General features: G+C 42.0%; 1 protein-coding gene across 3 annotated transcripts in view; it reads left to right on the top strand.

Moving 5' to 3' along the window:
- The window catches only part of NDUFAF7 (NADH:ubiquinone oxidoreductase complex assembly factor 7), a 133,096-nt gene that overhangs the window by 54,058 nt on the left and 53,557 nt on the right, over nucleotides 1-25,481 (top strand). For all 3 annotated transcript variants that reach the window (XM_063917578.1, XM_063917577.1, XM_063917576.1), the window contains exons 2-5: nucleotides 1,488-1,645; nucleotides 5,134-5,214; nucleotides 8,431-8,541; nucleotides 9,718-9,931. In XM_063917578.1, the coding sequence (XP_063773648.1) occupies nucleotides 1,488-1,645; nucleotides 5,134-5,214; nucleotides 8,431-8,541; nucleotides 9,718-9,931 (564 nt within the window). The remainder of the gene's footprint in view (nucleotides 1-1,487; nucleotides 1,646-5,133; nucleotides 5,215-8,430; nucleotides 8,542-9,717; nucleotides 9,932-25,481) is intronic.

The raw sequence follows: 25,481 nt of genomic DNA, 5'->3' as shown, positions 1-25,481 counted from the left end.
CCTGGTCAGGGAAGAACACTTTTGTGAAATTCTACAAATTTGATACCCTGGCCGAAGAGGATACTCGGTTTGGGCAGGCGGTGCTGCAGCAGTCTCCGCATATTCCGTCCCTGTTCTGGAAGCTTTGGGACGTCCAAATCGTACTAGTTCTCCCCAATATCCCTTATGGATGTTAGAGAAAATAGGATTTTAATACCTACCGGTAAATCCTTTTCTCGTAGTCCATAAGGGATATTGGGTGCCCGCCTCAGTGCGTTGACTTTTCTGCAGGTTCTTGTTCTGTAGTTACCTGTTCAGCTGTTGCTGTTATTGTTACCAGCCGTTGCTGGTTGTTGCGTGGTTCTCGTTTCGTTGGTGTGTATATCTCACCAGCTTTTGTTATCTTTTTCCTTCTCTCATATATGTCCTTTCTTCTTCGGGCATGTTTTTACCTATAACTGCCTATGGGAGGAAGCATAGAGGGGAGGAGCCAGCACACCCAGTTGAAAAAATTTAAAATGCACTGGCTCCTTTGGACCCTGTCTATTCCCCATCGTACTAGTTCTCCCCAATATCCCTTATGGACTATGAGAAAAGGATTTACCGGTAGGTATTAAAATCCTATTTTTTCCCTCCATATCAGACTCTATGATAAAATCTAGCGCAAAACCTATCCTATTTGTCTTTTTCGTACATTATCTATCTTGCGAATGTATGTATGTATGTATGTGCACAAGCATTTATGTAGAGTTTTTGCTGCTGAGGTTTTATGTCTCTGTATTTATATTCTAATTCTTATAAACTCTATATTCTAATTCTTATAAATTAATTAGCGCCTGGTCAGTTTTCTCTTCTTGATAATTCTCCCCCCTTGTTCCTCACTACTGTGATACTTATCCTTTCTGTCACTAGCTACTGATACGCCACTATGTCTGGGTCACAGAGCCTCCTTGTGGCAAAGAACAAACTGCAATTGATCATCATGAGCATCCATCCTTATATATCATTACTCCAATCATCATTGGAATAGGCAATTTACCGTTGACACTTGACAGTCCACTAACAGAACTTTGGCAAAAGCTGTTTTAATTGTTTTGAGTCCCAACACAAGTCAAGGATTTAGAGCATCAAAGCCAATGTCTGACAAGCATGTGCACCGTGACAGTCCTGGCAGGACAATACCTATTTCTTCAGTCCAGAGCAGTATGACTTTGTTACAATAGTCACATGAACTATACTAAATTTATCAGTATGGTTAATTTATTTAAGTGTTCTGCCAAAGTAAATACTATGATGCATATTTATTTAGAACTAATTCTTTGTGTGATGTACTAATGGAAGTAGAAAAATATGTACACAGGATTGTTTTTTCTATAGTCAAAATGAATATACTTCTACGTAGATAGGCCAAAGATGTCTTTTAGTCATGTTAGTCCTAGCAATTTCACCTGTTCAATGATGGGTATCTATGAAAAAATGTTATGGTCTGTTTTTACTCTGTATTCTAGCGTTTGCTTCAAGCCCTGTTTGCAGATACCAAAGTAACAGAACTGAAGAATCTCTTACCAGCACCTCATTACTCAAACACCTTACTATGAAAATAAAATCAACCGGGCCTATTACGGTTGCCGAATACATGAAGGAAGTTTTAACAAACCCCCTAAAGGTATAATGCTTTCAGTAATGACATGATTTATTTTACTGGGAATATCTTTATTTCAATTCAGAATAATATGGAGATACGATTCTGTAAATCTGGGTACACTGTACACTATATTGTGCTATATTGGTACTTTCAACTAATCTCCATGACTGTCGTATAATGAGTATATTCAATCCTTTCATATGGTAATGAATACGCTTTGAAGAAACTGAATGCATGTAAATATGAGGGCGTTTCAATAAGTAAGGTAACAAGACCTCTCACGTGTCTAATGTTCTCTATTTCAGTCTAATTTCCTGCAAGAGCAAGTATACCACTGCTTCCCCTCACAGTTATTAAACTGCGCCTCATGTCAATCATACTGCCTGAACATCAGTTCTGGGGGAAACATGGTCAAACATTGAGATGCGTTGTGTGATAAGATTTCTGTGTCTAAAGAGCACATCAGCAGCGGAAATTCACTGCCAACTTCTCCGGGGTGTACGGTGATAACATCATGTCATGGACACGGGTTTGGTGCCTTGCCTTTGATAATGACAGGACAGACGTTCAAGGTGAGCAATGATCCAGCCGGCCAAGCAATTCCACCACAGGCAGTGTATCAAACCCAAACCTGTTTCTGTGACATGATGTTATCACCGTACAAAAAGAAGACGGGAAGGGGGGGGGGTGCGCTATCAATAGCAGCCGGTAGGGGGATGGTAAATCCCCAGAGGTAGTGCAAACAGAATGTGAAGGAGAAAATTACCAGCGCTGGCTGATCATGCTTATGCAATATAAAAAACAATATAATTTCCAAAAGGCTTATAATTAAAAAGACATATTTATTTCACATGTATATCCTATAAAATAATGAATAAAAGGTGAACAAGACGGTACTCAATAAATTTTGCCACAATATCTGAATTACTTATATATCCACATTTGGCTATTAGTAGTACTCAAGGGGACTGGAATCACTTGGAGATGTCCATCACTAATCGGTTATTTTTGCATAAATCCGATAATTTGCAGATGTGAGGTATTTACCAGTGATCCTGAGAGCAGGTAATGTCCACCTGATGTGTGGCTGGATCAAATTATCCTCTTTGGCATGGAGGATTGGGTCCAGAAGGTGGATGCTGCTATTAGAATGTCCCAAATGGTGTGCACCAGAGTATCCGTAAAGCCAGTGGAGATGGTGGTATTGAGTATCCAGATATGTTTAAAAGCTCAACGCGTTTCGCTGGTTAGGATATTCCAGCTTCCTCAGGAAGCTGGAATATCCTAACCAGCGAAACGCGTTGAGCTTTTAAACATATCTGGATACTCAATACCACCATCTCCACTGGCTTTACGGATACTCTGGTGCACACCATTTGGGACATTCTAATAGCAGCATCCACCTTCTGGACCCAATCCTCCATGCCAAAGAGGATAATTTGATCCAGCCACACATCAGGTGGACATTACCTGCTCTCAGGATCACTGGTAAATACCTCACATCTGCAAATTATCGGATTTATGCAAAAATAACCGATTAGTGATGGACATCTCCAAGTGATTCCAGTCCCCTTGAGTACTACTAATAGCCAAATGTGGATATATAAGTAATTCAGATATTGTGGCAAAATTTATTGAGTACCGTCTTGTTCACCTTTTATTCATTATTTTATAGGATATACATGTGAAATAAATATGTCTTTTTAATTATAAGCCTTTTGGAAATTATATTGTTTTTTATATTGCATAAGCATGATCAGCCAGCGCTGGTAATTTTCTCCTTCACATTCTGTTATCACCGTACACCTTGACAAATTGGCGATGAATTTCAGCTGCTGATGTGCCCTTTAGATGAAGAAATCTGATCACACTACGCACCTCAATGTTTGACCATGTTTCAGTTAGCCCTTACTGATATAAGGTGCAGTGTAATGGCTGTGAGGAGAAGCAGGGGTCTACCTGTCCTGGCCTGGAGGAAAATTAGAATGCAATAGAGAACAGTGCACACGTGAGAGGTCTTGTATCCTTACTTATTAAACTACCCTTGTTTCTAAGCTTAATTGTGTGATGGGGAGGAGTGTTATCTCCATTCCATATTGTCACAATTGTAACGATTTGGTGCATTAGATTCCAGTGGATTTTTAGCGTGAAAAGTGCTAGCATACACACTGCCTATGTGGCTGCATCATTACCACATTGGTTCTTGTCATTTTCTCTAGTGTTATAAATTCCTTCACCCTCTCTGCATCACACAACCTTTCCCATAACATCTATTTGTATGTATTGTGTCCAGCAAACCTTAAATATATCGCCTATCTCCCATCACCCTCCTTTAAATGTCCCCTATAGAATACATGCACTGTTTAACAAGCTGACCTCCATCTATGACCACCTCCTCTCATAAAACCTCAACCTTCTGGCAATAACCGAAACATGGCTCACACACTTGCCTAACCTGCAACCCTTTCACATGGAGGTCTTCATTTCACCCACACCTCCAGGCCTAGAAGCAGTAAAGGATGTGGGGTTTCCCAATATTGTGCATGCACAGTTCTACCAAATGTTCCATCACTAAAATTCACATCTGTTAAAGTACATAACAGAAAATTCAACCCATTTAATCTGTATATTTCTATACTCTATCGCCCCCCCTGCCTCCCCCCCCAGACTACACCAACAATGTCTTGAATACATTTCTTATCCTCTGGCATTGCTACTTTCATCATGAGTATCTACAACATCCTCATTGATAATCCATCTTCTCCTCCTTGTGCCTCCTAACTAATTACTGTAACTGGTTCTCTTGGCCTCTTCCAGGGTACTATTTTTACTCATGGAAATGGCCACTTGTATCCTTAGACCATGTCATTTGTTAAATCAAATCGCAGTAATAATATGGGGGTTATTCAGCGTTGTTAGCAAACCAAAAAAGTTAGCAATTGCGCATGTTGCACTGCAGGTGGAGCAGATGTTACATTTGCAGAGAGAGTTAGATTTGGGTGGGTTATATTGTTTCTGTGCAGGGTAAATACTGGCTGCTTTATTTTTACACTTCATTTTAGATTTCGGTTTGAACACACCCCACCCAAATCTAACTCTCTCCGCACATGTTATATCTGCTCCACTTTCAGTGTGGCAGATAGTGGAGAGTGATGGAAAGGAGATTGTAAGGTTAGAAGGGGAAAAAAGCCCATCTATGCGACTCGGTGAATAAAAGGTTCTTAATACTAGTATTGTATATTATAATATTGTGCTGGTGATATATTACTATTACATATTGTCACAATACCACTGCACACTAACCACTGCATAATACGCCCCCACCCCACCCCCACCCCCCCTCCACCAACACACACACACACACACACACATTAATTAATTATGCATGTTAGCGATGCTCAAATACAACTATGTAATCTAAAGAGCTGATGATTAGGTCATTCCTTTGAATATATTGGAAAATTTAAGTTGATTATATGTTATCTATTTTTCTCATCTAATGAATGCAGGGTTATTATATGCACCATGACATGCTGGGAGAACATGGAGATTTTGTTACATCACCTGAAATAAGTCAAATATTTGGAGAGGTATTTGAAATCTCATGTATTTCAACTTATTATGATCTCTTGTTTGCAGGGTTAAATCATCATAGCAAGTCTTTATAATGCACTCTGTAAGTTTTGCAAATTAACACAATGCAAAAACATTATTACAATGTGCTTCCGAAAACGTCTAATGTTAAACTGAGCAAAATGCTCTATATTTTGAGGTGGGTGAAATAGTATTTGTGAAGGGAAAACCCATCATTAATGCACTTGCCTGAATCATTTGTCTAACCACTGTGTTTAGCAGGGAAGTGCACTTTGAAACAAGCATACCATTTCTTATATTTAAGAACATCACTTAACATCCTAATGTGGGGCCTATGTGGGTAATTCCGAGTTGATCGCAGCAGGAACTTTGTTAGCAGTTGGGCAAAACCATGTGCACTGCAGGGGAAGCAGATATAACATGTGCAGAGAGAGTTAGATTTGGGTGGGTTATTTTGTTTCTGTGCAGGGTAAATACTGGCTGCTTTATTTTTACACTGCAATTTAGATTGAAGATTGAACTCACCACACCCAAATCTAACTCTCTGTGCTAAAAATAATTCCTGCTGTGATCAACTTGGAATTACCCCCTATGTTGGATCACAAATAAGTATCCAACTGGAATTTTTACAATCTGTGCTGTCTGTAAGCTCAGAATGCTTTTCTTATCTCTTATTTTTATAAATAAGTAGCACAAGAAAACACTTAAAGCTTCTATCTGAATGATACCTTAAGGGGCATACACACGGAGAGATCTGTGCTTAAAATCTAAAGGGGGGTACACACGGAGAGATCCGTGCTTAAAATCTAAGCAATCTTGCTAGATTGCTTAGATTTTAAGCACGGATCTGCCGTGTGTATGCCCTCCAGCGATAGCGATGCGCGGCCCCGCGCATTGCTATCGCCGGTGCTAGATTGAGCCTGCATGCAGGCTCAATCTAGCGGGTCGCTCACTTCACCGTTGTGTGAAGTGAGCGGCCCCCCGTCGGCTTTCCCCCTCGCTCAGCACATCGCGCTGTGCTGAGCGGGGAGAGAGATGTGTGCTGAGCGGTCTGTGTTAAGATCGCTCAGCACACATCTCTCCCGTGAGTAACCCCCTTAAGTAATCTGACTAGATTGCTTAGAACTTTAGCACAGATCTCTCGTGTGTATGCCCCCAGCGATGGGCGCATCGCTGTCGCCTGCATGCAGTCTCAATCTAGCAGGTCGCTCACTTTTTTATTTTTATTTTTAATCACGTATTTTTTTTTATTGTTTTTCAAAAATAACTTAACAGAAAGTGAAAATAAGACAAGACATAGAAATAAACAGTAACAAATCCAAATTTGTGCTTTTCATGTGACAACTTCAAAAATTAACTAGGCTGTATATTAAAGAGACATAGCTACACATCAGGCGCATAGCCATCAGATAGTACCACAAAATATAGACCAAGAGTAGTAAGGGCTTTAAACTATAACAGCCATCGACAGTATAAAATTGATATTATAACATCGATAAATTGAAATGATACGTCAATATCGATCATCAGAGTAATACAAAAAAAGAAAAAGAAAGTCCGGCTACGTGCTTGGATGTGTGGGGAAGGGTAGGCTGGTCCGCACCGGGAGCAGCTCAGCGTAATATGTAAGGCTAAGGATCAATAAAGTGCCGAGAGTTCTTCCAAGAGCCCCATACCTTATCAAATTTTATTAGGCAGTTACGTTTAGTGTACACAAAGCGCTCATGGGAGAGAGTAGTATTCACCAGGGCAACCCATTCAGCAGATGACGGAGGGGCACGAGCCATCCAGTGACGGGCTATACACACTCGGGCCAATGCTAAAGTGTTATTGACATAAAGACAAGAATGGGACAGGAGGACTTCCCGCAAATCAAAACCAAATATACAACGGAATCTGTATGCCCGTGTGACGCACAGAGGCCGCAACATCTTCCCAGAAGGCATACACCCGAGGGCACTGCCAAAGCACGTGCCAGAACCCAGCAGCTGGAGCAGAGCATTTCGGACAGTTATCAGAAGCTGAGCCTCCAAACTTAAACAGACCACAAGGAGTCCAGCAGACCCTATGTAGGATGTACAGCTGTATTTGCTGGAATCTAGCACTCGCTGTAGCCCCATGCGGGGAAGCCAGGATATGGTCCCAGTCTTCATCAATTGTACTAAGATCTTGTACCCATTTATCTCAGCCCATCCGATCCAGAAGAGGAGGGAGGAGTAGAGAACAGAGACCCTTCCACGAGAAGGTAACGTACGGATTATTGTATGAACAGGGGATTCAGATAATTGTGGAGCAGAGCCCCACCACTGCGCTGTCAGTGCATGCCGGAGCTGTAAGTACCGAAAAAAATAATATCTAGGAATGGCATATGTAGTAGATAAGTAATCAAAACTATGGAGCGCCCCATCCTGATAAAGTTGCTCCATGGCAGACACCCCAAAAGAGGTCCAGCCGGAGCTGCCCTCTAAACCGTAGGTTTCAGAAAATTACATATTGTTCCACAGTGGAGAGCAGGGGTCTATTGAGTAACCCCCCAACAATTTCTCAGTTGCCAGCCATACTCTACGAGCCTGTTGTGATAATGAGGGAAGAAAGGACAATGAAGTATGTGCCAGTAGAAACTGCAACGGAGAAAATATTAAGCCGGCTTTATCCAAAAGAGCCACTGGGAGATTCCCATAATCCCCCGGGGTAACCCACTCACAAAGTTGTACTAGCTGGGCAGCTAAGTCATAAAGACGAATATCCGGCAGTGCGAGGCCGCCCTCCACTCTGGGTCTGCTAAGTGTTTTATATGCAATGCGAGCCCGTTTAGCTCCCCAAATAAGAGGCAATATATCGGGAAATCAACAAAAACTGGGAGGCAGGGATATAAACTGGTGCATTCTGCAATATATAAAGAAATTTGGGTTGGATGATCATTTTAACAAGGTTCACACGACTTGTAACAGTTAAAGGGAGTTTCTGCCAAGTTAGCAGGTCGCTCACTTCAGCGCTGTGTGAAGTGAGCGGCCCCCTGTCCCCCGCCCCACCTTCGCACACATCGCTCTATGCTGAGTGGGGGGAGATACAGTATGTGTGCTGAGTGGTCACTGATAGATCACTCAGCACACATCTCTTTAGTGTGTAACCCCTTTAAGCTCTTCTAGGATTTTTCCCGTTGAGTCGATTTGTCTTACATTTAGTTAACCTGATTGTTTCTGTTTATACAGCTAATTGGGATATGGTGTATTAGTGAATGGATAGCTGGTGGAAAATCAAAATCTCTGAAGTTAGTGGAACTTGGGCCTGGAAGGGGCACTCTAATGGATGATATTTTAAGGGTAAGCAAAATGACTTTCAAACACACATTATGTGACTTTGTGCTATTTGTGAAGTTGTTGGATTTAATCCATAATTTGCTTGGGGGTTATGTACCTATATACTGAAGTCCATGTAATGAATCTGGTATCCAGTACGTTTTAAACCTTGCCTAAGATAAAATAAAAATACCCTGTCTGTTTCCGCGCAGATCCTGTTGAAAGAAGACTCTTTCTAGCCTACCCATTTGTTTCTTCAGACATTGCTTTTATGCTCACCTATTGTATAAATATTTTTCCAAAGCCTCATATGAGCATACTGGCCAGTGTCAGACTGGCACATGAAGGGTCCACTGGGGAAATGCAGTTTTAGGGGCCCATGCTTAGAGGCTAGGCTAACCATTAGTGCATGGTCTGGGCCCCTTTGATATATCATGCACCATGCACAATAGGTGAACATAAAAGCAATGTCTGAAGAAACAAATGGGTAGGCTATTAAGACTTCATTCAATATAATGTAGATAACGGTGTATTCTTATTTTCCTACGTACTCCGTGGAGACTGCTCTTCTCTTTCTCTTGGCATCAATACATATAGAGGGAGTGCGGTGGTGTAATTCTGATAACTCCTAGTATAAATTCCTGCACTCGCCTATAATAATTGATAATCAGGCATACTGTATAAAGGCTTCTGTTTACGCTTGATATTATGGGTGCTTTATGAGGGAAGTGTCTCTTTTCTGCTACAACATAGAGCAGAGGTTCTCAAACTCGGTCCTCGGGGGCCCACACAGTGCATGTTTTGCAGGTCTCCTCACAGAATCACAAGTGAAATAATTAGCTCCACCTGTGGACCTTTTAAAATGTGTCAGTGAGTAATTAATACACCTGTGCACCTGCTGGGTTACCTGCAAAATATGCACTGTGTGGGCCCCCGAGGACCGAGTTTGAGAACCTCTGACATAGAGGGTGGCCTGATATCTCAATGTAAGATGCTCTGAAAGTTCAACGTTAAAACCCATTTGTGTTTCTTCGTAATTTGAGTTTGTGTCCTCAATTGTGGACAAAGCTGCTCTTTTGGAACACAGATTACAATTATTGTTTTATAAGAGTAATATTTATTTTAAATTATGTATGCTTTGTTTTAATAACTCAATTAATGAAATGCTATCTCAGATATTATTTCATAATTTTGTTACAGGTCTTTATTCAGTTCCAGCATTTACTGAATTCTTGCAATATCTCCATACACCTAGTAGAAGTGAGCCCTAAACTAAGTGAAATCCAAGCACTTACGTTAACAGGAAAGAGTGTTGAGACAAAATATGATGAGACGACATCAGTTTATAAGAAAGGAATAACAAAATCAGGACATCCAGTTAATTGGTACTATGATATACAAGATGTACCTCCAGGTAACTGTTGCTGCTTCTTTTTTATTTATATGTAATCATGAAAATCGTCATTGAGATTATTTACAATGAAAATTGGCTTTACTTCTAAATTGAGATGATCTATTGGTTTATTGCATCTCTTGGAAGCCTATAGGAAAGGCGGGTACACACTAGGCGACGGGGAATTGCCAGCGATGGACGACTATATCGTTGAATGATATAGCGTTCAACGATAAAGTGCGTACACGCTGAACGTTATTGCTCAATGATAATGGGGGTTATTCCGACTCGATCGCTCACTGCAGTTTGTCGCAGCGATCGGGTCGCCGCCATTTAGTAGGCGTGGCCAGACCGGTGGGGGAGTGTGCTGCGGCAGCTGCGTTACGTCTCGAGCAGCCGCTGCGGCCAGCGGCAGCGACACACAACTCCTGGCCAGCCGCAGGAGCTGCGCTGGCCGGGAGTTACTCCACAAATGCAAGAGCATCGCCGCTGTGTGATGCTTTTGTATTTGGGGAGGGGGGGCGGCACTGCGGGGCTGACTAGCCCTGTGCTGGGCGTCCCCCGAATGTCTGAGTTCATGATCGTAGCTGTGCTAAATTTAGCACAGCTACGATCAACTCGGAATGACCCCCAATGTTCAGTGATGTCAACGCCGGCATTCCCGATCTTGCGGCTCAGCCCGACATTGACGGGTTGAGCTGCATGTCTGCTCAATATTGGTGATCACTGAACGGTGTGCGGGAGCACTCCTCGTTTATCGGTCACCGATATTGCCCCCATACCCACAGGACGATATAAGCCTAAAAATAAATGATAATGACATTTATGTCGTTACAGTTTATTTTTTAGGCTAAAATCGCCTAGTGTGTACCCCTTTAAGGTACATTTTTATGTTCTCCGTATAATTTATAGGAAATGTGCTATGTTAAGGCCCATACACACTAGAAAACTTGAAGGATGTGAAAGATAAACAATGTGGAAGATGAGCAATTTTTCTTACAAACAATCTGAACGACGAATGATCTGTTCTGCTGGGATGGAGGAGATTGAGCTGCATGCATGGACGACTGACAACCTGCTTCCAACAACCAATGGTGCGCACATCGTTTGCTTTGTACACGATTTGATCGTTCCTAACCGTCGTTATCGCTCATATCTGTGGAAAATATCTTCTAGTGTGTATGGGTCTTTAATCTTCTAGGTTTGTCCTATTCACACATGCCCATCCTTAGGGTAATCTCACACAGGTGATTTTTACACACTGATTATATGGTTTAAACTCACAGCTGTGAATATGGTCTGATGATAGATATCCATGAAGTATTATTGGAGGGTTTCTCACCAGTCACCAGTGATTATCTTCTAGTGTCCTTACGAGGCTACTTGCCTACACTTTCATTGTCCATTCCCCCATGTCCCCCCAAATTGGGACTATGAGGAATTTATTCGAAGACTGAATTTCTATATTGGCTGTCTATTCATTTTATATGAGATTGATTTGTTGCACACTATGAAGTGACATAAGTGATTTTATTTTTTATTTATTTCTTAGTAAATTACATATTTTAGTGATACAGTATCTGTATGTAATGAATATGTTTCTAGCATATGTATGCTGTGTTTTTTATCTGTATTCTTGTCTGGAGACTATCTCCAATTGTAACAGGTGTGTAGAAAAGCAGTTCTGATAGTGCCTAATTACTATATACTTGGTAAAGATTTTTTTCCATCTTCTAGTGATCTGCTGGCTGTTGTTGTGGACACTGATTTAGCCTAGTAGATAAAACGATTTATAGCTTTATTTTTCTTTTGTCATACCTTACAAATCGCCAGAGAAGTGTGGAAGATGGGATTTTTAGCCTCAGAAAAAAAGCCTTGTACATGGCCCGTGAAGATAAAGTTAGTTGTTGTTTATTTGTTATCAGTATTTTATGAGCTATGTTTTAGTAGTGCGCATGGGTGTCTTTTCGCAGTGTGTGCCTTTTTTTCACCAGGTAACTTGTACTTGTGGTTCTCTGCAGCCAAAGTGCAGTAGGGGTGTATTGTTGGTGCCTAGACACGAATTGCTGCCTTTCAGGACAGCGAAAAGTTGCATATATGCTTGTTTGAAGGAATATGACTTGGTGATACTTAGGCACTGGTGCATATTATGAGACGATGATGATGACGACAGCTGCAGGTCATGTCTGATTCACCAAATGCATCTAATTCACACTCATTTATGCTAATTAAGTTAAAGTGCTGCAATTCTGATTTAAAAACAAGATTATATTTATGAAAATAAAGTATGTTTCCTACTCTGGGAAGGGGAAGGCTGCTCACGTTTATTATTGTTTACATTATAATCCTCTTCAATTATAATCTCATATGCTACAATCAAATTGGGTACCTAATATCTGCACTCTCCAACTGTTTACTGTAAACACACCTCTTACTTCATATAAGTAACAAGATTAGATGCACCAGGAATAAACATCTTTCTTTTTCATCCACTAGGGGTCACTGGAGTACTCTTGGGATATGGACGGTGCGTAGCAAAGGAAGGCACATTTAAATATTTAAATGAGCAACCCTCCACTTCCCTCCTGCATACTCCCAGGATCCTCAGTGTTTTTATGTGCCTCAAGGAAGCACATCATGAGCTGAAAGCTCACGTTTGATTTTACTTTTTACAACTTTCATTTTTGATTGATTTTACAGACAATACCTTCCCCACTTACTAAGAAGTGTGGGTCCGGAATTGTACTGCCTCCAGCCGCTGCTGACACGTGGGCACTTGCAGGAGAAGCACGGCCGTGTCAGCCAGGCAGCATGCGGTCCCTTCCCCACTTACAGAGAAGTGAGGGTCCGGGACTGAGTGGCCATCTCCTCCACATGTACACGCTGGGTGGAGGAGATTTCAGAGGAGTCATAATTTTTTCTAACAGGCGCTTTCAGCGCTGCTGCCGCAAGATGAAAGGAGAGACTGCATGCGGTTAGCTTCCACAGCTTCCGCAAGGTTAGTGCACTCCCCCAGTACTGCACGCTCCCAGACACACAGCAGGTGCTGGGAGCGTGGTCTTCCGCCGCTGGCCGCCCGCTCCATGTTCCCCGCTGGCCGCCGCTACAGATACCCCGCTGGCCGCCACTACATACACCCTGCTGGCCGCCCGCTCCATGTTCCCAGCTGGCCGCCGCTACAGGCCCCCCCGCTGGCCGCCGCTACTGATAGGGTATATTAACCTATTCAGGTCTGATTATGAACTCTCTTCAGTCATCAGTCAGAATGCTGTTCCCCTTTAGCAACCGGTTGGAGGTCAATGAATGATAAGATGACACAAATTTATGCGTAACCGAAGCAAATCATAAGTGACCCGCTCGGGGGCCGTCATGGCTTTATTATTTATAGCTTGAACACAAAGGGTTTATGCTTGCCAATACATTTTAGCCAATCAGAATACACCATGTATGTCTTGAATACATCGATTGTCATACAATGTTAGAAGTGGCAACTAGGACAGCCTTGAAAATGGTTATTATTTCGTTTATCAGTCTTTCGGACATAAACTCAAAAGATTTCTTTCTTTATTCTTCTCAATTAGCCTTGGATATATCTGGTGTTGCTTTGTCCGTCTTGGATACATTTCCAATACATTTAATGTTGCATTTGTCTTGTACAAGTCATGCCTTAAAACAAGATTATTCAGCAAATATAGTATTCTGACCAGCTCTGCACATTTTTCTTAAGGACATATCAACTCATTTTGTGATTAACAGTAAATATCTTAATAAATGCGAAAAACGTGAATCAATATATATATATATACTATACTGCGGAAGCTCCTACACTATCATTTCCCCTCTTTTTGATTCCACTTTTTCTCCCTATTCTACAGAAGAACCTCTTGGGCATTTCTGATTGCGTTTATCTTGTTCACATGTTTACTGAACCTGCAGGAAAATAACAATTCCAAGCAACCAGTCCTATCAATACTATGACTATTGCCAGTAGTGGGTGTAGGACAGTTTTCATTAATCCTGTAGCTGATGGGGATTTTCCTGTGAAAATATCCCACCAGTGATGCTGTAAGTTATTCTTTAACTGTGTGGCCATGTGTTTCAATTCCCCAGCTTCTACTATTGTTTGCATCTGCGCATGTCTTGTAGAGTAATTAACTTCCCTTAGATGCTCTTCCAATTTTTCTGTATTGTTGATTATGTTAATGATATCCTGTATGCTTACAGTTATGTTATGGGGGGGAAGAGTTAATGGCTTAAAAGCCTGATCTAGGTAGTCAGTTTGATCCTTATAGAAAATAATAGTCTGATTTTTCCATATTAAATGAGTTACATTAAACAGGCATCCTGAAAAAGGGTTTGGCAACTGATATAGCTGACTGATCTGTTTGTCATATGTAATCATACAGACTATTTGTGGTGCCACTTCTATGAAGATGTCATCATTTTCTGTAGTTTTAGTTTAAGGTCAAAGTTCAGATGTCCCCCCTCCCACTCGCCTGGGGCTGGTAAGGCACATGGAAGGCCTGCTGTACCCCCAAATCTTTCATTATATGCTGCATGACTTCTCCCGTGAAATGTGTACCTCTATCTGATTCTATAACCTCAGGTATCCCAAATCTACATACTACTTCTGCTATCAGTTTCTTTGCAGTGGTTTTTGCTGTGGCTTTGCTTACTGGCCAGGCTTCGGCCCAGTGACTAAACATGTCCGTTGCTACTAGTACATATTCATATGGACTGCTTCGTCGCCACTGTATATAGTCAATTTGTAGTCTTTCAAATGGGTAAGAGGCTTTGGGTATAGTTCCTAGAGGTGTCTTGGTTCTTTGTCCTGGATTGCTGATTCCACAGATCCAGCATCCTGCTACAAAGTTTGTTGCAGCTTTATTGAAGCCTGGAGCTATCCAATGCTCTTGTACTCTATTCACCATGGCTTCCTTTGAATGGTGCACTTGTCCATGAGCTACTTGTAACATAGGTGGAAATAGAGCTGCTGGTAGACAGTACTTCAATTCTCTTGACTTCCAAAGTCCATGTTCATCTTCTTCTGCCCCCAATCGTCTCCATTTCTCCTTTTCTCCTTGTGATGCTTGTTGTTGAATTTTGATCAGCTCCTGTTCACTAGGCATTTGCTTCACGTCTTGAGCTACTAAGACTTGCTCAAGTTCTTTTGATTGTAAGGCAATTCTCTTGGCTTCTGCATCTGCAAATGCATTTCCTTTAGCTTCCATGGTTTGGCTCTTAGTATGTGCTTGTACCTTGATTATTCCAATTCTTTTAGGTAGTTCCAATGCTCTGAAGAGTTCCATAATCAAACTGGCATGTTTGATGGGTTTTCCGTTTGCACTTTTGAAGTCCCTACTTTTCCATATAACAGCGTAATCTTGGGACTAGATGTTAGCTGTCATGTTTTCAGCATGTATGCAGGCTTTGGTCATTGCTATGAGTTCTGCTTCTTGTGCTGACATACTTGGTAGCAATGCTCCAGAGTCTATGACTTCAGTTTCAGTTGTTACTGCATATCCTGTCTTTGGGGATCCATTATCATAATATCTTGATCCATCGACGAACAGGTTCATGTCTGGATTGTCCAATGGTGTATCTTGGACATTAGGGAGAGGTAAAGTCTCTAATTCCATGAGGGCTAAGCAATCGTGTGGAGATGATTGTGTTGTATTCTCTGCGTCTGTAGCAGCAATTTCCTCTTCATCTGACGATTCACCATCATTACCATCTTCCCCTGTCCTCCCCTCTTTTGAATCGTTGATGGGAAGGAGTGTGGCTGGGTTTAGTACAGTGCATCTTGTGATGGTGACATGGGAGGCGCTGAACAGTGCTACTTCATATTTGGTAAGTCTGGCTGCAGAAAGATGCTTAGTTTTTGCTTGACTTAATATTCTTGTTACAGCGTGAGGTACTTGTATACACAGTGGATGATCAAGCAATCCCAATGCTGGGGCTGTTATTATGGTTTGCTTTAGTTGTCTTACTGCTTCTTCAATGGTGTCCCTGTTTTCTGCTGACGCCTCCTTTTTTATTAATTCATATAGGGATTGCATCAGTAATGAGGCTGAGGGTATCCATTCTCTGCAATAACCAATAAGGCCCAGGAAAGCTCTGATTTCTTTTAATGTTCTTGGGGTTTTTTCTTGAGTTATTGCTTTTGTTCTTTTATCAGTAAGATGCCTTGTTCCTTGAGATATGCAGTGTCCTAAGAAGACAACTTTTTTCTGTACTAGCTGAAGCTTGTCTTTTGACACTCTGCAATCTTCTTCTGCCAAAAAGATGAGTAGTGATACTGTTTCCTTTTTGCACTTCTCTTCTGTCTGTGCAGCAATAAGCAGATCATCGACATATTGAACTAACTGGGTGTCTGTAAAGTGTGGTCTCCATTTCTGCAGGATTAATGCCATTGCCTCTGAGAAATCTGATGGACTAGTGGCTCCCCCTTGGGGTAATTGTGTCCCACCATATTGTTTACCTTCGTGAGTGAATATTAGAAACTTCTGGCTTTCCCATTCATCAGTAGATAATCTGATTTTCCCTCCTTTTGAATCTTGAGATTCAACACCTTTATTGATTAATGTTGGAAAAGGGTTGCTGCGTTGAGGGTAATACATCTTCTGATGGTTACTTGTCACATTTTGGCAGTGCTACTTCATACATGGTCAGCCTTGCCACTGACAGGTGTTTGGTTCTTGCTTGTTGAAGCTTCTCTGTACCTGCATGTGGACCCTGGATGATAAGTTCATGATTCAGCACTATGCCTGTGCTCTTGTCCTCTTCTAGGACTTCTGATTCATCACTGTGTCTGTGCTCTTATACTATTTTAGGGCTGTTGCTGCTATCACTGCTCTGATGCCGGTAGGTGCTCTTTGATTACCGCTGTCAAGCTTGCTTAAGTTGTAGGCCACTGGTCTTCACCTCAGTCCATGATTTTGCATAAGGACTTCTATGTATGGCCTCCTTCTTTAATAGTCAGGTAGTTCTAGGGCTTGAGATGAGGCAACTGCTGTTTCCAGGTGTTCAATAGCTTAATTCATCTGTTGCTGTATGTAGGATGCGGACCCTCCTCCCTTTCAGTGTTGTCATACAATGCTTGCATGTAGACTGGTGCTAGAGGTATCCATGTTCTGTAGTGTCCTACTAGGCCCAGGAATGATCATCTGACTTGCTTGACACTAGTTGGCATCTTAGCTTGCAGTATAAATCTTTTCCTTCTCACTTTTGTTAGATGTCGGGTACCTTGAGTGTCCTAGGAAGATTAACTCTTGCTTGACTAGCTGCAATTTCTCCTTCTGAGGCTCTGCAGTCTTGTTCTTCCAGAAACTTCACTAAGGACACTGCCCCTTCTTGGTACTTCTTTTAGTAGTGGTGGCAATCAACAGTTCATTCACATCCTGTATTTAGCTGTGTGTTTTGTGGATATATCACTTGGTGATATAGCCCCTCCACAGGGCTATCCTGGTCCAGTAGTATTGCTTACTTTCTTCTACAACTGGTACTGCGGGAATGAGCCAATACTGAACTTCTGTTTTAACTTGCTTCTAGATGGCTTTTTGTTCTTTCCTTTGATAAGTTGCTGGAAAGTTAAACTTTTGCTGGTGTGTACTGTATTCTCCTTGGATAAGCTTTAGTACATTGTGCTTCAGCAAAGTCACTGGACATGTACTCCAAGGTCAAGAATTGGGCTGGTATTGGTGACTGCATTTCTCTCATCTCCTGTCCCTTTAAGAATTTCTGATATCACCAGTTCTTGTGGTATCTCCCTCTGCTGTCTTCTGCGTGTGCTGGCTCCAGTATTCATTAGGCACAGACGTATTTCTCCAGTGGGCAAGGTGACTGTAATCATACCTTCTGCTGTTTCCTCTGGAGACATTATGTTCACTGGGGAGTACCTAAAGAAGCTTGTACTTCATATTGGCAGAAGAAGCATCATTCATTTGTCTTCTGGAACTTTTTCTGTCTTGTTCCTTATTATTTGCTTTAAACCCCGGAGCTTCTGTTGCTTTAAATCATGGCATTATCTCTGTAATCTTGCCAGGTAGTACTGACCACTTGTCAGATGTCTTTCTTTGTCCTTCTTAAAGCAGACTTCCTTTAGTCTCCAAACTTTCATGCAACCTTCATATTGTTTCTCAACTTTTCATTTTTTTTTTTTCCAATCACCTCTCTTTATGATTCATTCATTATTCTTCATACTTTGTTCTTTCTTTACTTGCATATTCTTTCTCACTGCTGCTGGCATGTCATTTCCTTAGTCCAAGTCCACCCAGGCTGGTGTTTAACATAATGATGTTTATGCTGGGAGTTGTTGTTCCTCTTTGTCTTACTTTTCCTGTGAGAGATAGTCTTGTATAGCAGCTTGTATTTCAGGTTACATCTTTGCTTTCTTGCAAGGGTAGGGCTTAACCTCCCAATCCAGTCGTTGCAATGGCTTGATCTGTAAGTAAACGCAGAGGAATCTGGTTGTGCATAAAAAAAAAACAGCTCTTGAAACCCTTGGGTCTCCTGTGGGTAAAGTCACTTTTATCGAACTGCCAGTGGTGACTGAGTACACTGTTGTCGACACAGGAGTTGCACACCTTCATATTCTATCATCTTGTGTGTCGTATAGTGACTTTATCATAGTAAGTTCTGATGGACTCAGTCTTTTCCTGTTTCAAGTCTGGGGCTGCTGGTGCCCTGAGTGTCTGTGCATGACACCATCTCTTAAGTCTTGTCATGTACATCTTTCCACTTTCAAACGTTGTTCTATTTTTCTCTGTCGGAACGTCCGTTATGGCTGGGCAATCATCTACTGCATCTGCTTTTAACATGGTGCTTACTGTTTGGGCAGTTGCTGGTCTTAGTATAGCCTCACACAACTGGTGGTAGTCGACCCATGCCGGTGTCCATATGGTTTGAATTCTTTCCATATAGGCATAAACTGCTGTTGGTTTTTTTTTTTTTTTTCTTTTCTAGGATCTGGGGACTCTGCAACTATATTTGCGAGGTCATTGCCATACCATGGTTTGTGGTGTTGGCTCTGTACGATGTATGGTTCGTTCGTCCTGGCTGCATTATCTGGGTTGTGTATTCCCTGTACTTGTGCTGGATACAGAGAAACAGGCAATGATGACCGTCTTTCAGTGGTTCATGGTGTGAAATCCAGTTTCCACAATTTGGGCAATGTTCATATCCTTCTGGAACGCAAAACTGACATACCGGACACAATCTTTCTGGAAAATATGTCAGTTTATTCTGTACATTATGCACCTGGGCATGAAAAGCTGTAGAGGCTGTGTCTTGACCCCTTGCTTCTCCTCTTCACCTGATTTGCACCCTTTCGCCTATAGTTCCTGATTGTGGACAATTGTTTACTGGACTCAGCTTGATTGCAGGTGTCTACCACTCGTTTAAACATGAGGGAAGCATTAGGTAGAAAATTTCTTTGCTTTAACCTTGTTGGGGTTTCTTGTGATGAAGTATCAGGACACTGGGGCATACTCTGTACACATAGCTCAGGTAAATCATTCGGATTTTCAACCACAAATCCTTCTAAGATAGGGCTGATTATTTGTCACTCTTTTCCTTGCTCGTATCTTTGTAATCTCACTGTTAGTGAGCTTGTAGGTAATTGCATTCTGTTCATACTAGGGGTACCTTGGTGTGCATGCATGTCTGGGTATAGGGGTGGGGTATAGTGTGCAGGTGCTGTTGCTGCAATTACAGGCAGTGAGTTTAACGCTGGTTGTGGTGCTATTGAGTACTCTGGTACAATGGGGAAATCATTTTCCTCATCTCTTCTTCTATTCTCTGCTCCTAATTCTTTTGCTACAGTGATCCAGATGGATGCTTGATCTCTACTATTATGCTTAATTATCCAACTCTTGTTACAGGAGGCAAATTTTTCCCATTGCTCTAAGTCTGGTGTCCCTTCTGACGGAAAACCTGCTCTTTTAAAAATTTTACTTATTCCTTTCAAAGCTTTCCTCCCCTCCCTGTTACTAACAATATCCACGGGTTTGTCGGGCCCTGACATCTTTACAGACCGCGCTCCCATGCCTGGGTGAACGTGCGCGGAACCCCTCCTGATGTGGTATTTTAGTAACTCCTTATGAGGGACTTAAAATCTCCTTTTAAAGCTTTGCTTCCCTCCTTGTTATTAACAATATCCACGGGTTTGAACCCATCCTGATGTGGTATTTTAATAACTCCTTATGAGGGAATTAAAATCTCCTGTTAAAGAATCTCTAAAAGAGCTTCTTCAATCCGTCTGTGGACAAATGACTGGGGTTGTAGTGTTGCCCCTTCCTCCCTGTGTTGGTGGAGAATTTGTTAGTACTGCTCCCCAAGTGAGACCTGCATAATAGATTATTTCTTCTGGATCACTGAGATGCGTCCCTAATATTATTGTTAAGTTACTCCAAGGGTCTATCCCCCTGCCTATATGGACTCCTGCTTGTATCAGTATCCCTGTTGTAGTTTAATGCTTGTTTCTCTTCAGAAAGTAACAGCTAACACCGGGAATGCTTGGATGTGAGAAATACCTATCAGTGTGTGTAGGAGAATCTAGTTTCATTATTCAGCAGACAACCCGACTCCCCCCCACCTTTTCAAAAGCATATTGACAGAGTACATATAACAGTGCAAGGATACAAAAACAAAGATGACAGTAAATCCTATATCTGTTATCTGCGTGCACGGCAGCTGTTTGAGACTGCACGGCACATGGGTCTTAGACCTGGAATTATGTGGTTCCTAGGCCAATAGGTTATGATGTTAAATCAATCATTCTTAATGTAATGTTCCAACAATTCTCTTTTTAAAATGACAACCTTTTGTACAATAAAATTCATCATCATTTTCCACATAACCAAATGAGACTTCAGTGCTTGTAATTGCCAGCAATCTTGGTGCTACAGACCCTTTGTATTTTCTTAACACAACAACACAGGTACAAGATTTGCATATACCTCTTTGGTTATTTATCAATTCAAACTGGTTATCAGCATTAGAACATATCTTGGCCATGCGCCACCTTTATAAAACGGCTCTATTTTCTTAATAAACATGCATTAGTACTTGCACAATTTAAAAGTTTTCTGCATACTTGATTAATTCCCCCTGTGCACTTGTGACAATTTATCTGAAATTATTTACCCACAATTCAACAATATAACATAATTCAACAATATAACACAATTCAACAATATAACATACATGTATGGTACCTTTAAAAAAAAATTTCTTCTGACTGACGCTGGGCTCTTTAAGATATCCTCTGACCTTCCCGACTGGACTCTCCCCTTGATTTACACAGGAAGCGCTGAGTTCAAGTGAGCAGGTAGAAATCTACACAATAAATCTCACTTACCGGTTTTTTTTGTTATCAGCGGTTCCTGAAAGATCAGAGGATTTATTGCCAGTGGAGGAAATGCTGGAATACCCCGGACGATGCTCCCAAATGATAGGGTATATTAACCTATTCAGGTCTGATTATGAACTCTCTTCAGTCATCAGTCAGAATGCTGTTCCCCTTTAGCAACCGGTTGGAGGTCAATGAATGATAAGATGACACAAATTTATGCGTAACCGAAGCAAATCACAAGTGACCCGCTCGGGGGCCGTCATGGCTTTATTATTTATAGCTTGAACACAAAGGGTTTATGCTTGCCAATACATTTTAGCCAATCAGAATACACCATGTATGTCTTGAATACATCGATTGTCATACAATGTTAGAAGTGGCAACTAGGACAGCCTTGAAAATGGTTATTATTTCGTTTATCAGTCTTTCGGACAAACTCAAAAGATTTCTTTCTTTATTCTTCTCAATTAGCCTTGGATATATCTGGTGTTGCTTTGTCCGTCTTGGATACATTTCCAATACATTTAATGTTGCATTTGTCTTGTACAAGTCATGCCTTAAAACAAGATTATTCAGCAAATATAGTATTCTGACCAGCTCTGCACATTTTTCTTAAGGACATATCAACTCATTTTGTGATTAACAGTAAATATCTTAATAAATGCGAAAAACGTGAATCAATATATATATATATATATACTATACTGCGGAAGCTCCTACACTATCACTAGCTTGCCGCCCGATGCCTGCCTGACTGCCGCCCGGCGCTCAGGCCGCACGTCATTCTCAGCGGGAGCACTCTGATCACAGTGCGCTCCCGCTGCCCGCTATTCAGCCCAGCCGCGGACAGACAGGCTGCCGCCGCTGGGTTTCAGCATCCGTCCCCTGCTGCTCTCCGGCTCCCCTCCGCTAGCTATGTCAGTGGGAGAGGGGAGAGCACTACGGCTGCACAGGGGGAGATCGCGGGACACAGGGGGGAGATGATTATATCCGCAGGTATGCCAGATCCCGATTGCAGGCATATGTTATGAATAATATGCATATGTTATATCTAATGTATGCATGGTAATTTATTACACATATTGTAGTATGTCAAATATACGTAGGGAGTATATTACATATGTATATATAGGCGGTAATATGTAATGTATGCCTGATCTGTTGTGACTAACATTACTGTAAATTGGAAATTGATTTCTATTGTTTCTTGTTCTTATGCTTAACATATGGTGAAAGCACATGGCACTAAGCACATGGCTGGACACCATTTTAACTCAATTTCCTGTTTCTTTGTCCAGGATTTTTTTCTGCTGTTCTACAACACTTCCCCACTAGAGGAGCAGGGGTGGTGTTAGGAATTTTCTGTCACAAGAAAGTGTGCAGCAATACTTTTCTAGTTTATGTGCACGTTACTTATCTAAGGGTCCACGTGCACAGTGGGAATACCAGTCCGCATCCGGATATATATCCTAATCCTATTTGAGCGGCTACATCTAACTGTTTATAATGTAGTCACATGCTCATCTGGAGGGTCATGTATTCTCTGTGAGAGCGCTGCGGAATATGTGTGCGCTATATGAATAACTGATAATATATAATAAGTAAACAGTACCCATCAGAGGGCGCATGCTAACATCGGCTGTGTGGTACAAAAAGATTCAATGCCAGACGCAAGGTTCTGAGTTTTAATGCCACTAAGAAACCTAGTTCAGATGCAAGCGTTCCTATAGGATAGAACGCAGCGAGCGCCTGTGCGGATGTGTGTGTTCATAGTTCTAATTCTATTATTAAGCATTCACTATACCAGAGTCTATGACAGCATTTATTGGTGTCAAAACTGTCCAGGTCCCACCTGCACCTACACTTAATAACTAGTCAGTGTGGACATTCCACCTATGCTAAAGGCAATGTTTATGCTGTAGTTGGGGTTTGGGTTACCGACATTATAGTCGCAGACGTAGTTAATAGCCAGTTCTGGCCTCAGAACAGTTTAGACGGCTTGTTACTCACATTGGTATATCGCCTGAGAATTTACGCATGTCTGCTATAGCTGTCAGCCATGTTAGTTCTCGTAGTCCATCATCACTCTTTGTGGTTGACAGACGCTTTACGTGGCCTTACACGAAAATGTGTTATTTACTCCTAAATTAGAAAATTTCAGTTCTCACGCTCCGGCGTGAGAGTCTATTTACAGCCATTGCCACACCAGTTCTTACAAATAAAACTGCACCAGGGTTCAAATCTTTTAAACCTCAGTCTTTTCCAGTTGTTCTACAACACACGACACGACTACGCGTGGTCGAGAAGGTGGTTTAACGTCGTTCAGACACAACGGCTGCTGACAAGCCAATGGCATGGCAAGGTTTTTTAATTGTCTTGTTTCTTCTTTTGTGCAAGCAATTCTTCGGATGTCTCATTCGACATTATTACTGAAATCAGACAGATCTGCGGTTACATAATTAGTGTTCAATCACACATAGAGTTCCATTGTCTACCACCTTGGCTGTGGTTTGTCAAGGCTAGATCCAAAACTAGCCGGCCTGTGTCAGAAGACAAAAAGGCAGTTCTGTAGACCGCAATTCAGTGTCTCCTAGATTCAAGGTTATTACAATTTTTTTTGTAGTACCGCACCCGGCCGACTGTTATATACCAAAAGTGGCTCAATCAGTGGAATTCATGCGGTCAGTGATTGCAGGTTTACAACCACTGAAATCATATTATCCCTAGAAGTCAAGAATGCGTTTTTGCGTGTTCAAAATTTTGCCACTACATCTGGCATACTTAGACGTTGGCAGTCCATCATTCAAACTCTCCTGTTTGGTTTCTCATCAGCGCCTCGGGTTGTCACAGGGGTGATGTCTGGGATAAGTTAGTCTCAGATCCCGGCTGGTGATAATGGTTCTGTGCTTAGATAACCTTCTCATCACAGCTCTAGTTCAACAAATACTCCTTCACAATGAACTAGTTCAACACGGTGGAATTGTCAGATTCAAGAAATCACTTATGAATTCGTCTCAATCACTTCAATTCCTAGGAATGATTCTCGATAGGGTAGATCAAAGAAATTACCTACCAAAACATAAGGTACAGAGTATTCGTCATCTAATACAATTCGTGCTCAAGCCACGCACAGTCTCGGTACATTTGTGCATTCGCCTCTTAGGCACAAGGGTGACGGCTTTCGAAGCGATTCAGTTCGGAAGATTTCACTCACGTCCTTTTCAACTGGAGGTGCTCGCACAGTGGTTGGGCTCGCATCTGCAGATTCACCACAGGGTGAGGTTGTCGCCACGGGCCAGAGTATCTCTAATCTGGTGGCTCAAAGTACACAATCTAACCGCAGGAAAACAATTCAGCGCCGGTCATTGGATAGTTCTAATGACGGACTCTAGACTCAGAGGTTGGGGAGCTGTAGTTCAAAATTATCAGCTCCAGAGTCTCTGGGCGGATCACGAAAGATTGCTGTCTATAAATGTCCTGAAACTACGGGCAATTTACAATGCGCTCCGACAAGCAGTGGACATGCTTCGGTCTCAGTCTGTCCAGGTGCAGTCAGACAACGCGACGGCGGTCGCATACAACAAACAAGGAGGAACGAGAAGCCGCATGGCAATGCGGAAAGATAGCTCGAATCCTCATTTGGCCCGAGCATCACCAAGTGATATTGTCGGCAGTGTTCATTCCGGCAGTGGGCAACTGGGAGGCGGATTATCTCAGCCGTCGGGATTTTCATCCAGGAGAATGGGCATTAAATCCAAAGGTGTTTCACATGTTGTTCCAGAGGTGGGGTTACCCTCAAGTGGACCTGATGGCATCTCGCCACATTCACCAAACGCCCAGTATGTGTCCAGAACGCAAGATCCAATGGCAGTGGCGGCGGATGCTCACAATCGCGTGGCTGTACAGCCTCGTGTATCTATTTCCACCGTTTCCGCTCCTCCCCTTTGTTGCTAAAACGGATCACAAGAAAGTCCGCCACAGTCATACTAGTAGCGCCTCATTGGTCTCTGAGAGCTTGGTTCTCGGATCTCCGCGGGCTACTCGCAGACGATTCTTGTCCGCTCCTACTACGTCCGGACCTGTTACAACAGGGTCCGTTCCTTTACCCCGAGTTAGCACGGCGGCGTTTAACGGGGTGGCTATTGAGACCGCACTCTTAAGGAAAGAGGGCATTCCAAAAAAATTTTTTTATACCAACCATGTTACGAGCTAGGAAGC

Source organism: Pseudophryne corroboree, chromosome 4 (genome assembly GCF_028390025.1).
Source record: "Pseudophryne corroboree isolate aPseCor3 chromosome 4, aPseCor3.hap2, whole genome shotgun sequence".
Taxonomy (NCBI): Eukaryota; Metazoa; Chordata; class Amphibia; order Anura; family Myobatrachidae; genus Pseudophryne; species Pseudophryne corroboree.
Note: the sequence above shows the minus strand (reverse complement) of the source record. Positions and strands in the feature narration are given on the sequence as shown.